Here is a 19530-nt window from a genome sequence, read left to right as displayed (position 1 = left end):
GTGTGTGTGTGTGTGTGTGTGTGTGTGTGTGTGTGTGTGTGTGTGTGTGTGTGTGTGTGCGTGTGTGTGTGTGTGTGTGTGTTTGCCTTAAATGACATCATAAGTTCTGTGCTCTGTGATTGGCTGTTCTGTGTCAGAGTTCAGCTGCTGCTGCACTTTTTGTCAGTTCAGCCCAGAGACTTTACACACGTCATACACACAGTTTAACACACACACACACACACACACACACACACAGAGTGAGTGAGAGCTGCTGATGAAGATGAAGGAGCTGCTCCTCGTCCTCTCCTGTGTCCTCGGTGTCTCTGCTGATGGTGAGTTTCTCTCTGTAAACTCTGACAGAGTGGCAGCAGCTCATTGATCAGTCTGATGGCTTTCAGCTCTGCACGGGGACCTTCACATTGTTGGCTGCTCAGACTTTGATGGAGAGGACATGCGTGGACTGGATCGTGAAGAGATTTGGTACGCTGACTTTGACAGAGAAACAGGAGTCTACCCTCTGCCTCCTTTTATTACTCCGATCAGCTACGGGGAAGGTATTTATGAAAATGCTGTGAATAATTACCACGTCTGCAGAAACAACCTGCGCCTCAGTCGGGATAATATGAAGGACCTCCCTGCCCAACATGGTATATGAGCGCGCACACACACACACACACACACACACACACACACACACACACACACACACACACACACACACACACACACACACACACACACACACACAGATATTTTAAACTAGTGTATTTTTATCTCAGTTATAAAGTAGGACACATCTGACACACCCTAAAAATGAATGAATGAGATTATGAAGGTAAACCATGCAGACCATAGATTCAATCCAAGGTATGATAAACTAGTAACACACCGACATGATTCCAGCAGAGGTGGCAAAAGTACATTCTGTACTTAAGTAGAAGTACTGATACTTGTGTTTTTCTCGATGCAGTTTTAAACTAAAGCTCTTCATTGGGTCAGTATGGTGTAGTTCACCTTTTTCAGCACAGATAATTACCACATTATCTGAGCTGAGTGATTAAAGATGAGACAGTCTACAGTCTGCAAACACAGACTGGACCACCAACAACCAACGCTGAGAGGAAACGCATCACTTCCTGCTTCAACTCGTCATCAGAAAATATCCAAAGATTGAATCAATGAGACTCATAGATTTATCTTTTCCTCTTTCACTCTTCTTCACAAAGTAATCAGCACTTTTATGAAGTGCCAAAATGAAATGATTAATGACAGCTCAGTCTCCTCCTATTATAACCTGTTTGATTTCCATGCTGACAGGACGTGAGTCTCACTGAAGGACTAAAAACACTCAGATTGGAAAGGGAGGTGTTCTGTTCAGCAGATTATTGGACCATCAGCTGATTGATGGGAGTTGTGTTTCTGCACAGATGCTCCTTCAGGTGTGATGATCTACACCAGAGATGAGGTGAAGTTTGGAGAGAACAACACTCTCATCTGTCATGTGACCGGTTTCTATCCTGCTCCTGTCAGAGTCTCCTGGACCATGAACGGAGAGAAGGTGACTGAAGGAACCAGCATCAACGTTCCCTATCCCAACAAAGATGGGACCTTCACCCAGATCTCCAGACTGCAGTTCATCCCACAGCTGGGAGACATCTACAGCTGTACAGTGGAACATCTGTCCCTGACCCAACCAAGGACCAAGATCTATGGTGAGAAAAACAACTTGATCCAAACAGAGGAAAGTAAAAGAAATTCAGAGGGAACTGTGGAGCTGTATGTCTCTGTGTCTCTGTCTTCAGATGTCAGAAGCCTGAGCCCAGTTCTAATCTGAACAGCTGACTTTAGATGAACAGTTTTTGGCAGATGTGTGTATTTTAGATGGTATCATATCTCTGTTAGACCTAATAAATCAGATCAGTCTGAAGGATTATGTTTCTGTGTGTCCAGATGTGAAGAAGCCTGAGAAGCCTAAGCCCAGTGTTGGACCTGCAGTGTTCTGTGGACTGGGCGTGACCATCGGCATGCTCAGTGCTGCAGCAGGAACGTTCTTCCTCTTGAAAGCAAACAAATGCATCTGATTGGCTGCGGCTGATGTTGTCATCAGCAGTTATGTACAAAGTGTCCTGTAAGGCTGGCGGTCTGCTCTGGTCTTCTTCATGTGTCTGTAAGCTTCAGCTTCATGTTCAGATTCTTCAGACAAAATACAAATGAAAGAAAGATCGGCCAATCAGAGACCATGTAACCTCCGCTGGTGCTCATAATCAGTCTACATAATCACAGCTCTTTTTAAACTCAGTTTTATGTGCTGAAAGCTCCATGTGTGTGATCCACTCATATAACCCTGCAGACATTAAATGACCTCAAACCTGTAAACACGACTCAGTTTGTTTTTCTTCATGAATCATCAGCTGACTTTTCTGTGTAACCTGCTGCATCACTAAAGAGTAAAAATGCCCAGAAAAGACAAACCTTATATTTAAACACTGAAATGAATAAGTTATTGATTCATTCATTCCTTCATTCATTTACACCATCCTGCATATTTGCACTATGACATCTAGCACTTGTTTCTTTACTCGTTTGCTTGAGGCAACTGTAAATAAACTGAATTGAAAAATCATTTTATTCTATCACATTTTTGGTGACAATCATAACCGTCTCATCCAGATGTTTTCTGCTATATCTGTGGGTGTTTCACTCCATTCAAACAGCAACAATTTTTTTTTTTTAAAGTATACTTTGATTATTATGAAATTGAGTGAGCAAGACACCAAGTCACCTGTGACCAAGTCACAGGCACCTCATTCAGCTCGGCAGGTGTGCGTGGAAAACCTCCGAGCATGGACTGAGGGAAGGAGAATTAAGTTTGGTATTCCCGTGGTATGGAGGGAGCCACTTTGATGACTGCTGCTTCTGTTCAGTCAGTATTTCTGAATACAGTTCCAAACCTGATCTATCAGTCGCCCAAACCTGCTATCAATGAGACCTGAACCTCATTCAGATGAAACATCTCCCATTTTTACGCTCTTTGTTGATGAGAGAGGAAACTTTGATGATGTTTCGTCTATAGATGCACAACATTCCTGTGATGAGGACTTTGAAGGTCCATCTTCTAGTAGCTCATCAGTCCACCACTTATTTACACAGCCAGAGTTATAAGACTTAGTCTCATGAAACAGATTGTAAAAGCTTTGGACAAGGACAGAAGATACTTCAAGAACCCGTGTGTCCAGTTTACAGCTCTAACTTATGAGAAAATAAAGGACTGTTGATGGCTCACAGACTAGGCTGTTTCTTTACTACAGTGAGGCACATGCATCAGGTGTGTTTGCTGATGACCTCATAGAGAAATCATTGAACAGTTTTCCAAAACGTGGCTCCAACAACAGTATAAAGGTTCACTTTTCACCAAGCAAGAAGGTGAGAGATTCCACCAAAATCTTAAAACAATGGAAAAACTACCAAAGGAGATGGAATACAGGCATGAGTACAAACTACTACTGCTGTCTTATGAGAGACTGCCAAGAAGCCAGGTATTCAAGCCAAGGAGAGGAAGTTCAGACCTGTAGGTGTATATTTACTAAGCTGTACATCTCACCAGGTCTATAAATAAAGGGGAAAAATGGATTATTATTTTGTGACAAAACTGTACACGAATGCATATTTATACTGTGTTTTTGAATTCAGCATAATTGATTCAGGTACTGTCAAGTATTTTCTGGAAAACAGGAAAACAGTTTTTTCTTGTGTGAAGCAGGGCGGTGTTCATCAAAGCTGGGATCTACCAAGTGTTACCTTTATAAATCTAAGTCTTCATATGTGACCTGACAAAATGCTGATGAAGACTGAAAACTAAATGAACAGATCAGACCCCGTTACTGATTGACCTGTGATGTCCCAGTCAGACTGATTTAGGTGCAAATTTTACATTCCTCTGACTAATTATATTTTTACATGTGGACATACAGTCATGGCCGAAAATGTTGGCACCCCTTAATATTTTCCATAAAATGAAGTATTTCTCCCAGAAAATTATTGCAGTTACACATCTTTTGTTATGCACGTGTTTATTTCCTTTGTGTGTACTGGAACAACACGAAAAACAGAAAAAAAAAAGCCAAAATTCATATAATTCTATGCAAAACTCCAAAAATGGCCTGGACAAAATTACTGGCACCCTCAACTTAATATTTGGTTGCACACCCTTTGGAAAAAATAACTGAAATCAACCACTTCCTATAACCATCAACAAGCTTCTTCCACCTCTCAGCTGGAATTTTGGACCACTCTTCTTTTGCAAACTGCTCCAGGTCTCTTATATTCTAAGGCTGCCTTCTCCCACCATTAATTTTAAGATCTCTCCTCAGGTGTTCAATGGGATTTAGATCCAGACTCATTGCTGGCCACCTCAGAACTCTGCAGCTCTTTGTTTTCATCCATTTCTTTGTGCTTTTTGAAGAATGTTTGGGGTCCTGCTGCAATTTTGAAATGGTGCCAACAATTCTGTCCAGCCCACTTTTGGAGTTTAGCATGAAATTATATGGATTTTGGCTTTTTTTTACCCTCTTTTTAGTGTTTTTCCAATACACACAAAGGAAATGAACATGTGCATAACAAAACATGTGTGATTGCAATAATTTTCTGGGAGAAATACTTCATTTTCTGCAAGATGAAAGCTACACTACTAAACTACATTTAGTTCAGCTTTAGAGTCATCTTCACTCAAAAATTCACATCATCTCCAAGATGCAGCTGTGACAGACATTTTTCCATCAGTGTGTCATGTAGACGTGATCCTGACAACCTGCAGGAGCTCAGATCCTGACTTTCAACTCAACTGAGAACCAGACTGAGCTAAACCAGGTCAGTCCAACAGAGCTGCCCTCAGTCATAACGAACATGATGAACCTGCTTTAATGATTAGCCCAAAGGCAGGAGACTGTGTGTGTGTGTGTGTGTGTGTGTGTGTGTGTGTGTGTGTGTGTGTGTGTGTGTGTGTGTTGATCAGGTGTGGATCAATCCTATCTGACAGAGTTCTTCCAGGTAACAGCTGATGCTGCAGGTCATGTGACCGTGTCCTCTGGTTTTTAGAGCTGCTCTTCGATGTGTCAGAGTCAGTCAGAAGAACTCAGGAACATGGCTTCATCCTTCCTCTGCTTCACCCTCCTCTTCTTCACCATCTATACTGCAGGTGGGATCAATACACTCAGCAATAAATACATCAATACACTCATACATGTATCACTGATCAATGCACAGTCTAAAGTTCAGTGTGGTTCTGTTCTCAGATAGCTTCATGGAATATGTGACGAGTTACTGTGAATTTAACTCCACCGAACTAAAGGACATCGAGTACGTCTACTCTCACTACTACAACAAGGTGGAGTACGTCAGGTTCAGCAGCAGTGTGGGGGAGTATGTTGGACTCACTGCGTATGGAATAAAGCTGGCAGAGAGCTGGAACAATGATACTGTCGAACTCAATTCAACGAGAGCTAGGAGGGAGAAACTCTGCCAACCCAACATTAAGATCTGGTACAGCAACATTCTGACTAAATCAGGTGAGTCCTTAGTTTGTGTGACATCATCAGATCATCATGTTGACCCTTATATTCACAGAAACTCAGTTTGGACTCCTCTCTCTGCTGAAGGTTTAAATTCATCTGGAACCACTGAGTCTACTGAAGTTTGACTCTTTAAATCCCAGATAAAGGCTGACTATTTATTTGTAGTTTCACTTTTACTCAGTGGTTTCAGTGTGATTTATAACTATAAATGAAAAGTAACAAGTGTTACTGTGTAAACACAGTTTGTGTTGAATCCTGGTAGTGATGATTGTAACGTCTGAAACTGTGTATGGGTGAGTGGTACTGAGAGGCACTGAGGGGTACTGAGGGGCACTGAGGGGTACTGAGAGGCACTGAGAGGCACTGAGGAGTACTGAGGGGTACTGAGAGGCACTGAGGGGTACTGAGGGGTACTGAGAGGCACTGAGGGGTACTGAGGGGTACTGAGAGGCACTGAGAGGGACTGAGAGGTACTGAGAGGCACTGAGAGGCACTGAGGGGTACTGAGGGGTACTGAGAGGCACTGAGGGGTACTGAGGGGTACTGAGAGGCACTGAGGGGTACTGAGGGGTACTGAGAGGCACTGAGAGGCACTGAGGGGTACTGAGAGGCACTGAGGGGTACTGAGAGGCACTGAGAGGCACTGAGGGGTACTGAGAGGCCAGAGCAGGGATTTGTAAGGGAGAAGAAGGATTCTGTAAGTAACGCATGACTTGAGATTTATCAGGGTGGGGGTGATATTTAAAAAAATGGGTCACCAACTGCTGCAGCTGTATCAAGTCAGTGAAAAACAAACAAGCAACGCCTGAAAGAGAAGAACACAAAAAACAAACTCACAGTCTTGTTCTGTTGCGTGCGCGTGTGTGTCATGAAACATACTTGATAATGAAGGTGAGAAGCTGCAACAACGACCCCACGAGCCAGAGACAGACTCAGGAAACCCAGGACATCTGTAGATGACTGAGACCATGATTAGTGAGGCTCTTTCTTCCTTTGTCCATCCATCCATTCTCTCCTGCTTATCCTGTTCAGCCACTAAATGCAGTGTTTAAATGTTGGTGTAATCTATGTCTTGCTCCTATGGAGAGAAAATTGACTCAAATATTTGTGTGTCTGTAATGCTGGATTTGTGCGTAACTTGCTGGATTTGTAATTTTTTGTAATACATGAATCACCTGATACACATGGACAAAACGACGGTTACAGACACACAAATATTTAAGTCACGCACAAATCCAGCATTACAGACACACAGATATTTTGAGTCAATTTTCTCTCCATATGCTCCTGTTTCTTTCATTTAAGGAACATTTCTAAAGTGCAACATATGGTCTCTCTGGAGGAGCTGGAGAAAATGATTCCTGCATCTGTGTCACTGTGCTCAGATACTGTAATGTCTCGTTTCCTGGCTTAGATAAACCGTCTCTTTGCACCTCCATAGAGATACAGAATGTCAACATGGCGCCCTCCGTGGCAGACGTGTTTGCGACGCGCTCCCTACACCAATTGTATTTGTTGTTTATTCTAGTGCTAGTTTGTGTGGCTAATATTCAGTGCTTGTACTCAAGGATCACGTACAGCAGAGAAACACTATTGGACATTGGAAAAGTTTCCCATGGGCTTAGCTTAGACCTTTTGGACCATAGCCTTCTTCTGTGTTTGGATCATGCCAGCGCCAGCCAGCAGGCCGTAACACCACGATCACGCTCAGGCAGGCAGAGCAGCCGACAACGAGCGCATCCAAGACGGAAGCGTGGCAAGAGAGGAGGGCTACATGCTAAACTAAAGGCTAGAGCCACACGACCACCATTGCCTAGCCTTTTGGTAGCTAATGTCCGCTCTCTCGAAAACAAGATGGACGAGCTGAGAGCTAGGACAATAGCTCAGCGGGAGATCAGGGAGTGCTGTGCTCTGATCTTCACGGAAACCTGGATCACTGCAACTACGCCGGACTCGGCCATTCAACTACAGACCCACTCAGTGCACCGCGGAGACCGCACATCTGCCTCGGGTAAAAACAAAGGTGGCGGTGTATGTGTTTATGTCAACAAGCGATGGTGTGTGGACGTTCAGGTGGTGGAGAAACACTGTTGTACTGACATCGAAGTGTTGATGGTGAAGTGCAGACCCTTTTATTTACCGAGGGAGTTCAGTGCTGTGTTAATGCTGGCTGTTTATATCCCGCCGCGAGCCGATCGGACCACAGCGCTAGGAGTACTGCACGACATCATCAGCAAACATGAGACCGCCCACCCAGATGCTGTGTTTGTTGTTGCCGGGGATTTTAACAATTGCAGCCTCAGGACTGTTCTCCCTAAGTTCCATCAACATGTGAGCTTTCCCACAAGGAATAACAACATTCTGGATCACGTGTACAGCAATGTGAAGGATGCATACAAGGCTGTGCCCCGCCCACATTTTGGACAGTCCGACCATATTTCTGTGTTCCTCTATCCAAAGTACAGGCAGCTCCTCAAACAAGCCCCCCCAGCAATTAAAACCATTAAAGTTTGGAGTGAAGAGACTGATCTGCTGCTTCAGAACTGCTTTAATGCTACAAACTGGGATGTGTTTAAGAATGCTGCTCTGAGAGAGGACAGTTCTGTGGATTTAGAGGAATATGCATCAGTGGTTACCAGTTATATCAGCACATGCATTGATAATATTGTCCCCACCAAATGCTGCAAGATATATCCCAACCAGAAACCATGGATGAACTGTGAGGTACGCTCCATGCTGCATGCACGCTCAACTGCATTTGCCTCTGGTGACACGGAGGGCTACAGAAAGACCAGATATGACCTACGTAGATCCATCAGGGAAGCCAAGAGGCAGTACAGACTGAAGCTGGAGGGATATTACAAACACTCTGATTCCCGACGCATGTGGCAGGGCTTGCAACACATCACTGACTTTCAGCAGAGGAACAGCAGGATCACAGCCTGCAACAACGCCCTACCAGATGAGTTGAACCAGTTCTATGCTCGCTTTGACACCCTCAACTCCATCCAACGTAGAGAGATTCTACTACCGGAGGCAACACAGAGCTCTTCACCCACTGTAACATCGACTGAGGTGTGCAAGGCCCTGAGGAGGACCAACCCCCGAAAAGCACCTGGCCCCGACAACATCCCTGGCCGTGCTCTGAGGGTCTGCTCTTCAGAGCTGGCCGAGGTTTTTACAGATATTTTTAATTTGTCCCTCTCCCAATCATCTGTGCCCACATGCTTCAAGTCCACCACTATAGTGCCCCTCCCCAAGAAAACCAACACAACCTCTTTGAATGACTATCGTCCCATTGCACTCACTTCACTTGTAATGAAGTGCTTTGAGAGGATGGTCATGTCCCATATTAAAGGATCCATTCCGGACACATTAGATCCCCTGCAATTTGCATACCGTCAGAACCGTTCAACTGACGATGCTGTTAATGCAGCCATCCATACAGCCCTCTCACACCTTGAAAATAAGGACACTTATGTTCGAATGCTGTTTATAGACTACAGTTCAGCTTTCAACACTGTCATCCCAAGCAGGCTGGTTGAAAAGCTGTTCACCCTCGGAATACCACCCTCCCTCTGCCGCTGGGTCTTGGACTTCCTTACAGACAGACCTCAGGCAGTCAGAGTTGGTACCAGGACATCAGAAACAAAGACAGTGAGCACTGGGACCCCACAAGGCTGTGTGCTTAGTCCTCTCCTGTACACCCTCTTCACCTACGACTGCATCCCCTCCCAAAGCAACACCTCCATCGTCAAGTTTGCTGACGACACCACCGTCATTGGGCTGATTACTGGGGGAGAGGAAGCAGCTTACAGGGAAGAGGTGGCCCAGCTGGTGTCCTGGTGCCAGGAAAATAATCTCTCCTTAAATACAGAGAAGACTAAGGAGATGATTATTGACCCGAGGAAGAGAAGAGACCAGCATGCTCCATTATTCATCAACGGGACTCAGGTGGAGAGAGTGAAGACTTTCAAATTCCTTGGCACCCACATCAGTGAAGACCTCACCTGGACCTACAACACAACACAGACTGTCAAGAAAGCTCAGCAGAGACTCTTCTTCTTAAGGAAACTGAGGAAATTCGGATTATCCCCCAAGCTTCTCAGCAACTTTTACAGATGCACTGTGGAGAGCATCCTGACAAACTCCATCACGGTGTGGTATGGAAACTGCACCAGTCAGGACAGGAAGGCTCTCCAGCGTGTCATCAAAACAGCACAATTCATCTGTGGAGCTGCCTTCCCATCACTACAGGACACTTATAATACCCGGGTAATAAAGAGGGCACACAACATCATCAAGGACCGTACCCACCCACAGCACACACTGTTCACACTCCTGCCGTCTGGCAGACGTTACAGGAGTGTAAAAGCAAGAACAACCAGACTAAAAAACAGTTTCTATCCACAGGCCATCAGGCTACTGAACCACTGACTGATTACCAAACTGTGATTACCTGCCTTTCTTTCATCTGTATATATCTGTATATATTGGACTTGCTTTATTATTTATTTATTTTTATTTTCTACTTTTACTTTCCTAATATACTAGTTCTTAAATTTTATTTTAACTTAGTTGCTTATTTCAATTGTTTGTAAAGCAGTCGCAAGTAAGAATTTCATTGCTCAGCATAACCACAGTGTTTTGCGGTGTACATGACAATAAACTTCTTGAATCTTGAATCTTGAATCTTGAATGTTGCAGAAAGTGAGCTCACATCACTCTCGTTTTATATTCTTTATGCTGCCTCTGTAAGTTTGTCATCAGAGGGGTAACTGGCTTCCTGTGCCACCGTGTGCTGTGGTCAAGAACAGAAAACACACACATTGCACTATCATAGCTTCACAGCAGGAAGGCTTGTTCTTCCCCTGTGCCCCAAACACTACTCCAGGGATCCTCACAGCCAGGCCTCGAGGGCCGGTGTCCTGCAAGTTTTAGATGTGTCTCTGATCCAACACACCTGAATCAAATGGCTGAATTACCTCCTCAGTATGCAGTCAAGTTCTCCAGAGTCCTGCTTATGACTTCTATATTTGACTCAGGTGTGTTGAAGCAGAGACACATCTAAAACCTGCAGGACACCGGACCTCGAGGCCTGGCTGTGAGGATCCCTGCACTACTGCATACCACCAGCGTGATAAGCACCCTCTAATGTCCTGCTGTGGAAAAGCACTATAATACCTGAAAGTGCAAAAAAGCCATAAACATACTTAAATGACAGTTAAATTCACAAGTACAAACCCAACTAAAAATCTTTAGGGGTAACTGTTCTTTGCTCTTTACCCTCTCTGATTCTCCCCTCAGCAGTGACGTGATTTCAGCTCTGCATTTACATCAGGTTCCAGTGGATTTTAGGATCTGTTTTAAAGTTCTTGTTCTCACAGACAGAGCACTGAGCAGCCGGTCTCCAGGCTGGGTTCTGATCAAGCTCACTGCTGCTCGCAGCCTTCAGTCACAGGCTCAGTTAGCTGTTAGCTGTTCAGCTATGAGACTGAAAACTAGGAGGAACTGAGCTTTCAGTGTGTGGCACCAGGACACTGGAACAGTCTCTGCAGATATGTTTAGCGGACTGTGTGAGCGCTTCTCGAAAGCAGTTAAAGATCTTTTTGTTTAAACAGGCTTTATGTTGATACTTTATTAATTTTTTCTGTACGTTGTTGTTGGATTGTTTTTTAATTTTCTTATTTCTTTGACTCTAATTTGTTTATAACCCTTTGTGAAAGGTGCTTATAAATAGGTGCTACTTACTAATAAAACACCTGAAAAATACCACCACTGATAATGTGACCATCATATTAAAGGAAGATATGATGTCTGTGTGTTCTCCAGTTCGGCCCACTGTCAGACTTCAATCCCTGGTGCCTCCTTCTGGTCACCATCCTGCCATGTTGGTCTGCAGCGTCTACAACTTCTACCCCAGTGAGATCAAAGTGAGCTGGCTCAGAGATGGACAGGAAATCACCGCTGATGTGAATTCCACTGAGGAGATGCCAAACGGTGATTGGTACTACCAGACCCACTCTCAGCTGGTGTACACGCCCAGGTGAGTCCACATCAGGTCCAGGTCCTGATCCAGATCTCTGAGCGGTCTGTGTGAGTCAGTGATGTTGGTTTGTGTTGAAGGTCTGGAGAGAAGATCTCCTGTGTGGTGGAGCACGCCAGCCTGAAGGAACCTCTGATTACTGACTGGGGTAAAAACCTGTTAATATCTACATACTGTAGGTTACATTTTAGGGGTCTCCATGTTCCTTTTTGACTGCAAATTAAAACCCAATTAAAACCATAGTTACCAACAAATCACAGGGTTGAGCAGGTTCTGATGCAGGCTGTTTATTAGACATCTTAGTTGCACACAAATAGTTAAAAAGACACAGACAGTAGCATAGTGAAGACTGAGTTACACACACAGAGTAACAAAAAAGAAGAAAGAACCTGTTGATCATGCCCCGGCTTCCTCATCACTCCCTCCGACCGAGGAGAGCCCGTGCAGGGATTAAGTATGAGTCTAAATAAAATCAAACTGTCCAAATGATCCATGGAGATGCGCAAGCTCTGTTGCAAAAAGTTACTAATTCTTAGAAATATACAAACACAAAAAACAAAAGAAAAAAAGTAAAAGCAAGAAGTCCTCCTGGAGGTTGTGCCTTAGTAGCTGCTGGAAAAATGGACACACGGACAAAGACAGTCGCTACATCTTCTCTCCTCTCTCCTCCTCTCCTCAGCGTGGTATTTATACTCTTTCCCTTTCTTTGTCTAAGATTTGTGCTGAGTCTGCACTTTGTAAGCATACATTAGAAACTGTCATTAATTCTACTGACATTATCTAAAAAGGCACAAACATCCCGGAGCATCTTCAATACATCAACAAGACAGTAAGAAAAATTCATCACAATAATTGTCAGAAACAACCTCCTTGAGGCCATCCTATGGTACTCCTGGAGAAGGAGAAGAACTGCCCACACTGACAGACCACTGACAGGGAGAAAGTGGGGCCCAATTTGCCCCTAGACTTGTTTCTTAGACAGATTTACACTTTCTTGATTTGCATTTCCAAAATCTTTGGCTGTGCTACATCAGCAAGGTAGCCTATGGCTAGATCCACTGGACAGATTTATCCCTATAAACGGTATAAATCGAAAAATGGTCAAACAGGATGACTGGTGTCCTATACATGAACCAAAAAAGGGCAGTTTTATGAGCTGAGCCCCCTAAGCATGAATATGAATGAGCAACAGGTTCATCACGGGGCTAGAGCAGAAGATGAGTATGCTTTGAGAGTGATCTGAGAGGGCCTGCTGGGCCACAGCAGACTGTTAGGGAGGGGTAGCAGAGCTTCTGGGGCCCTGAACACAAATAAGAGCAACTCAAACAGGCCTCAAATCTTCCTGCTACTTTTAGACACACAGTATGCATTTATTACAGTGTAGAAAGCAGTTTAGTTGCAAATAAACAGAAGTAGGAATAATAACTTTAAATATCAGCATTGGAGTGATAAAAATATTTCCAACAATACTTGAACACCTGTCTGACTGTCTGTCTGTCTGTTCACCTGTCTGACTCAGATCCATCCTCAGACCCATCAGAATCATCATCTGAATCAAAGACACAGATCGCCGTTGGAGCCTCAATACTGACCCTGGGTCTGATCTTCTGTTTGGCTGGATTCTTCTATTATAGGTGGAAAGGCCGAGGTCAGGTCAGGACTTACAGACCAGTTCATACCTCACTAAAACCAGTTTACACACATATAAACCGTTTGCTTTCTCGATTCACTTTCCATCTTCAGAGCAGTTTCAGAGCAGGTCTATCAGAGTCCATCCTCTCAAACTGAAAACTGTAGTGAATCATTGGTGTTGCTGTTCAGATCAGTTCAGAGCAGATTTCGTGATGTGGTTTCAATGTTTGTTGTTCAGTCTTTCCTCATCTTTTCTCTTCATCCAGATCCTGCACTGATTTCTGATTGAGGCAGAATCCTGGACCTGGTCCTGTTCCTGGTTCTGTTCCTGGTTCTGGTCCTGGTCCTGGTTCTGATCCTGGTCCTGGTCCGTCTTGCATCTGGAGCAGCTCTGCTTCGAACTGCTCTCTCTGTTCAGCAGACTGATGATCCTGTCTGGACTGGAGTCCTCTGAACCTGATCCAGGACTGAACACATTTCTACATTTTTACTGGATCTTCAAACCACAATAAACAGAAACTCTCACCTGTGTGTTTGTTTACCTGCACCAACATGTGACTGTCACACCGCAGCTCTCACTGATGTCACAGCTTAAACCGGTTTACACTGGAGTAAACACTGAGTTAGCACCACTGTACTGCAGGAAGAAACCAGGTTCATCTGGATGAGCGTTTCAGTTCATTCTTTTATGGCACAGTTTTTGTTTTATTAGGAAATAAAGGTGCTCAGTAATCCTGCCCAGGTCAGCAGTGTAAAAAAATCATAATTCTTATCTTTAAAGTTCTTCCATGATTGGTCTGTGTTTAATATGCAAAACCCCACCCCATCCAGATCCTATTAATAATAATAATAATAATAATAATAATAGTGCTAGTTATTTAGCTGTTGAGATAAGAAACAATGTAAGAGTTTCACTTTATGATTGTTGTGGTCAAAAACAAGCAAACAAACAAATAAAATCCCAATAACAATATTATCTATCAAAAATCCAGGAAATGATACATGCCCCTTAGTGTCCTGCTGTGGAACAGTACAATAATACCTGTAACTGTAAATAACCCATAAACATCCTTAAAAGACAGTAAATTCACAAGTACAAACAGAAGTAAAAAACAAACATACATGTTGTGCTAAAGTGTCCAGCTGAATACTGCAGGTCCCTCTCTATATCACGCTTCACTTCCTGCTGCTTCACTGCATCGCGCATGTTTAAAAAATATTACTGACTCTGTTTTTGGGATGTTATGTATGTAGGTATTTCTGTAACACTCCATAATTATGACATAGAGTCTGAAATCACTAAAACCACTTTATGGGCCAACATATTTGTCTAATCAGAGATGAGCCTCTGAGGGGCCGACATAAAAATCAACAATTCTTACTACCCTAGGAAGCTCATTTTGTCCTCTCTCATGGTGTGAAGCCAGTTCTCACACACCATTCCTCATGTTGTGGGTTTTATGAGTTATTTCTGAGCCTCCTTTGAAAAACCACCACATAGATCATATCTGCAGGCCCGTTATTACGACCAATATCTACGTTTTAAAATAATCTAGCGAGCTTGTAAATAATGTCTCGTGTCTAGAGTGTGTCGTCACTCATCAGCTTTGACCTTCGTAATCAGTCAGTGACAGAATCCAGATTAGCCACCATAACTTCGCAGAAAACACCGTAACTTCGCAGAAAACATAAGTTGTGCAAGATTTTTTAAATTTAATTTAATTTAATTTATATTATGTATTTTATTTGTTTAACGCAGTCGTTTGGATCGCATACAATGCATTTAACGTCGGTTCATTGTTATTTTATTTTTAACTTAAGGAAAACACTGTAAGGAAATGATTGTAAAAAAATAATGTTTGCTATTATGCCAGTGGTCCAGGTGCATTTATAATGAAGCCGTTGGCATTAGAAATAATTGCAAAGCTAGCAAATTAGCGGTACTTGCTCAAAACCAATTTAGCTGGTCTGAGAACAGATTACTGTGTTAGTGCCAGAGAAATGAAGATGAAATGAATGGTGAATGTAGTCTTATATTCAGTTTAGGAGATGTAGGCGTGCTATGATCTATATGTAAAAATATGGCATTTAATAATGCATGCTGTGATAATGCATGGTTGCACAAACTAATCCTGCCTGATCTATTTATTTATTTATTTGTGATTGTTTTTCAGGTCTTTTTCCATCTGATCACCTTTAAAAACCCAACGATTCCTTTAAGAGCCATATCCTAAGTCTTCTTTCTTACACTCTTTTTGTGTGTCATTGTGTCTTTTTTGTGTGTTGTCTTTGTTGTGTATCCTAACTGTGTACTTTCATACTTTATCTGTTTTGTCATCTGAAAATGGCATCTGAGTCAGAATGAATATTTAAAGAATGGCTGGAGGCTGGGAAGACCATGGCTGATGAGTTCAAAACCCTAAAAGTATACACATTTATGAACATATTTCCTGATTTATGGCATTCATCTAAAGCAACAAACTGTGTCTCTACATAAGAAAAGAAAGCGAAAAGCAGTCAAAGGCTCCAGGAAGAGACACGAAAATGGGAACATCGTCCCAAAGTGTATTACACAGAATCAATCTGGTTAGAAAAAAACAGTTTACTGTTATTCATAAGTTTATTGCTGTTCGTCAGATCCACTTTTCTGATGTTGTTACATGTTTGTAGTTCAACCTGCCAGCACTAAGGAGGTCCCAGAGGAGTCACAGACAACAGAAATTCGCCCAGAGGCACCAAGACTTGGTTTGTACTGAGTGTTAAATTCTGACAGTCTGAAGAATGTCAGCCTTTATTGTCCCTTTAAAATGCCAGCAGCCTTCTTTATGGAACATGGCTGCTTCATCAGACTGTTAAAGTGATGCCATCATGTCATTCAAACACAGGTCTCTTTAATGCATGTATTTATTTACAGCTTCACTCCAGCTCTCTTACAATGACCCTCATGATGTGTGCAGTGGGCAGCATTGGACAGTGAGGTCAGAGTTTTCTTCACATGATCTGTGGATGTTTGATGGAGACGCCACATTGTGTCTGTATGAAAACCAGTACATGCACATTTGATTACACTTAAGTAAACTGAGCTGACAATTATGAAGCTGTTGATTACAAGGTGAGGAAACATGGATAGTCTCCTAAACATGAAGTTAACTTGGTCAGATGTTGTCATATTAAAGAAAACAATACATTTCTGGAATGAGCTAAATATAGGCCAAATAAAATAGTGTCCATAGAGGTGATCCAAATGCCATGACAAAGCCATGTTTCAATAATTGTTCTTTAAAGACTGAGAGACCTGCTGACTTCTGTCATGCTCCTGCATCAGTGGAAGTGCACACAACAGCCTCCATATCTGCATGGACTACAGGACAGTTTATTTATGAAGAGAATTCAGGGCTGCAGCCACAGATCGCTTTAATATTTGCTGGCTGCAGAAACTGTAACCACACGTTGCTGCCAGCAGAGCAGAAAGGTTCATCCTGTGGTCCGCTGCCTTCATTGTCTTCCTCCTGGAAATCAGTTTTTCTGTTCAGCATGTGATGCAACATCCACACCACAAATGTATCCCATGGCAGAGAGCCCATGATTGATGGGTTTTCCAGACTGTTCCACCTACATCGTTAATGGTGGGTGATGAAAGCGGACAAAACAAACTCAGTGAACACGTTTAAGGAATTTAGAGGATATGTTTATTGGTATGTTTGCTATACATGTCTAAATGTTGGCTGCTTAGGAAGTTTAATCAGGTCTAAGGTTGCTGATATTACTTTCCAAATTACCTTTACTGCAGCGTGCCTGCTTCCAGTCCCTCCACCACAACAATCTGCTCCTGTGGTCCAAACTGAGACGTTCCCGTGATCCCAGGAAAGCAGAACTGTCAACACTATGATTTCACTTCTTTCCACTTTTTTATGCCCTACTTCAAGGCTTTGTGATTTAAAGCATAGCATTGAATTATTTTGCTATTGTACTGTGTTTTGCAGAGTTTAGTCAAATCAAAATTACATTTTGTTTTACAGGTCCAAACAACCTGCTCCTCCCTGTAGTTTGTTGCCCACTTTGTTCATGTAAATGGGTCTTTCTGTAGCACTCAGAGGCTGCACAACCACTTCTTAGTAGTCCTGGTAACGGAGCCGTAGTCACTAAAAGTTTGTAATTTCAACAGATGTTGACGATCATACACTAACACCCTATTTTTTTTAACTGATTCTAAAATCCTATGTGGCATATTTTAATTAAAAAGTGAATTCCTATTGCGAGCTCATGCAGCCGCAGCCGCACAGGGCGCCGCCATCTTAGGAGGGCAATGTAACCTGAATGAATAGGATGGTGGAAATAAAATGAATTAACTGTATTGTTTTTGTAATGAAATGTTTTTTGTTCCTGGGGTCCCTGTATAAGCTAAAGCAGCTTCTTGGGAGTTCCCCCCTTTTTACAGATCTTACAGGTGTGGTGTTGTGCACATTATCTGTCTTAAAGGTTTGTGTTGGTTCTGTAGGATTTTTGTAAATTGTAAATTAAATTAAACTAAAAGATGGTGCTGGTAAAAAAACAATATGTGTGTTTCTGACGTGGGGGCTGGTAGGCACAGGCCCATCCAGTCACAGGGTTCCAGTGAAGAAGGAACACATTAGAGGTCACAGGGGTCAGGGGTCAAGGAACTGCACGGAAAGAAGAGAACTGATCGCAATGTTTCTATTCCAGTTATACTATTTTTTGTAGTCTGACTCGTAATCACTTTCATATTTGTCTATCATGTATAAATTGTAGTTTACCATAACTAGGGTACCCCTACAGGGGCCAGAATTTTGTGGTTTCAGGAGTATAATTTGTTTCATGCTTCCTCCAACACTAACTATTGTTTTTTTTTTCTGTTATAAATTCCCATGAGGCCTCAGGGGGACACGCCCTGATTTCAGTTTGATGCCCAAAGATAACAAGTCTGCAGTGAGCTGCATGTAAGGTCAACAAAGTGGTGTTTTGAGTATGACCTCTGACCCTAAAAGTATCTACATTTTGATTAAATAGTTTGTCCATAACATTTTTATTTTTATTTTTGTTTGTTTTGTGGTGAAACCCACTACAGGGAGTTTAGATTTAAAACCAGAACTACACAGGGAGAGATCAGAAACAAAAATCTCTTATTTCACTGGCAAAGAGGTAAAAACTGCTGATGTTTTTTAGGTCAAGGTTTTGCTTTTTTTCCCTCCATAATTTAGCAATGTGAAGTTTTTAAAGCCATATTTTGTGGGCTACAGTGATGCTTTTTGGGTACAGACCCTCACAGAATAAAGATCATTTTGAGTCCAGTATAATCCTGGGAAAAGATTTTAAAAAGAGATTTTATTGGCCCAGATCTTCACATGCAATGGAGTCAGATTTGAACAGTAATTTTACAGATATTTTACAGGTTAACCACGAGCTATTTAAAATTGGAGAACTTTAAAATGATTATTTTTAGAGATTTTGAGCTTTATCCCATGTTTTGGTTTTGGTTTTCTTGAAGGAAGGAGAGTGAAGAAGCTGCACAGTAGACATACCATAAATACAACAATTTAAATAGAACTGTAGCATCAAGTAGCATATCACAGCATTAATCTTCACAACAAGGTGAAGGTGTTGGAAGAACACTGCACAGGAGACTGAAATGAGACAGCAGAGCAGAGAAACAGCAAAATCACATGCTGATGAGTTACCGGGAAAGAATGTGTGTTTTGGTCAGATGTTTTGTGTGTAGAGGATCCAGATGAGGCCGTTAACAGTCGACAGTGAAGGGCACAGAAGGAGGAACTGATGAGCTGCTACACGTCCCCACCGTACAAGGCAACATCCTACATATTTCAATAACTATGTAACAGAGTTGTTGAACGCTGTGTATAAAAAGTGGACTAAGATAGAGAGCGGTGTCAGACTTGTGTGAAGCTGCCCCGACTGACTGTGTTAAGCAGTTTCGACAATTGTGAACCAGATGAATCTGTAAACCTGTTTGAAATGGCTTTATTAAATGTAGTAATTGACTCCTTATCCCATGTGCTGTGTGAAATCTTTCCGATTAAAGAACAAGAGGAACCTGAAAGGATGAAGGTGGTTTTCAGGTTCCTTCAACACTCAGGCTGATGTTTCAAAGATCAAGTCTGTAATTAGTTTGTCATTTTTACATTGACAGAAATGTTCTGCATCTATTTGAGCCACATACAGTAGTGAGGACAGCTCAGTTTGTACAGACTCAGGTCCTCACTCTGCTCTTCTTCAGCTCTTTAAACGACTCTCACACTGAGAACAGGGAGAGGGTTTTTAGTG

At 42.5% G+C, this 19530-nt stretch overlaps 2 protein-coding genes across 2 annotated transcripts; both read left to right on the top strand.

Annotated features, from left to right (window-relative positions):
• The first annotated feature begins 253 nt into the window (after positions 1-253).
• LOC115775828 (HLA class II histocompatibility antigen, DP alpha 1 chain-like) lies at positions 254-2063 on the top strand. The gene is made up of 4 exons (XM_030723350.1): positions 254-314; positions 381-629; positions 1410-1694; positions 1933-2063. The coding sequence occupies exons 1-4, from the start codon at positions 257-259 to the stop codon at positions 2061-2063; spliced, it is 723 nt and encodes a 240-aa protein (XP_030579210.1). The 5' UTR covers positions 254-256.
• A 3037-nt stretch (positions 2064-5100) lies between these two features.
• On the top strand, positions 5101-13386 carry LOC115775830 (H-2 class II histocompatibility antigen, E-S beta chain-like). The gene is made up of 5 exons (XM_030723352.1): positions 5101-5176; positions 5274-5546; positions 11385-11598; positions 11679-11746; positions 13118-13386. Exons 1-5 carry the CDS (start codon positions 5122-5124, stop codon positions 13384-13386), a joined length of 879 nt encoding a protein of 292 aa, XP_030579212.1. The 5' UTR covers positions 5101-5121.
• Positions 13387-19530: the final 6144 nt, after the last annotated feature.

The sequence above is a fragment of the Archocentrus centrarchus genome, unplaced genomic scaffold (genome assembly GCF_007364275.1).
Source record: "Archocentrus centrarchus isolate MPI-CPG fArcCen1 unplaced genomic scaffold, fArcCen1 scaffold_24_ctg1_1, whole genome shotgun sequence".
Lineage (NCBI taxonomy): Eukaryota > Metazoa > Chordata > Actinopteri > Cichliformes > Cichlidae > Archocentrus > Archocentrus centrarchus.
Note: the sequence above shows the minus strand (reverse complement) of the source record. Positions and strands in the feature narration are given on the sequence as shown.

What these genes read in the sequence shown, in the direction of transcription:
- LOC115775828 (XM_030723350.1), top strand. Translation starts at nt 257, where the DNA reads ATGAAGATGAAGGAGCTGCTCCTCGTCCTCTCCTGTGTCCTCGGTGTC. An exon ending in CCTCGGTGTCTCTGCTGATG is followed by an intron (nt 315 to 380) that starts GTGAGTTTCTCT and finishes GATGGCTTTCAG; the next exon opens with CTCTGCACGGGGACCTTCAC. An exon ending in GGACCTCCCTGCCCAACATG is followed by an intron (nt 630 to 1,409) that starts GTATATGAGCGC and finishes GTTTCTGCACAG; the next exon opens with ATGCTCCTTCAGGTGTGATG.
- LOC115775830 (XM_030723352.1), top strand. Translation starts at nt 5,122, where the DNA reads ATGGCTTCATCCTTCCTCTGCTTCACCCTCCTCTTCTTCACCATCTAT. An exon ending in CAGCTGGTGTACACGCCCAG is followed by an intron (nt 11,599 to 11,678) that starts GTGAGTCCACAT and finishes TTTGTGTTGAAG; the next exon opens with GTCTGGAGAGAAGATCTCCT. An exon ending in ACCTCTGATTACTGACTGGG is followed by an intron (nt 11,747 to 13,117) that starts GTAAAAACCTGT and finishes TGTCTGACTCAG; the next exon opens with ATCCATCCTCAGACCCATCA.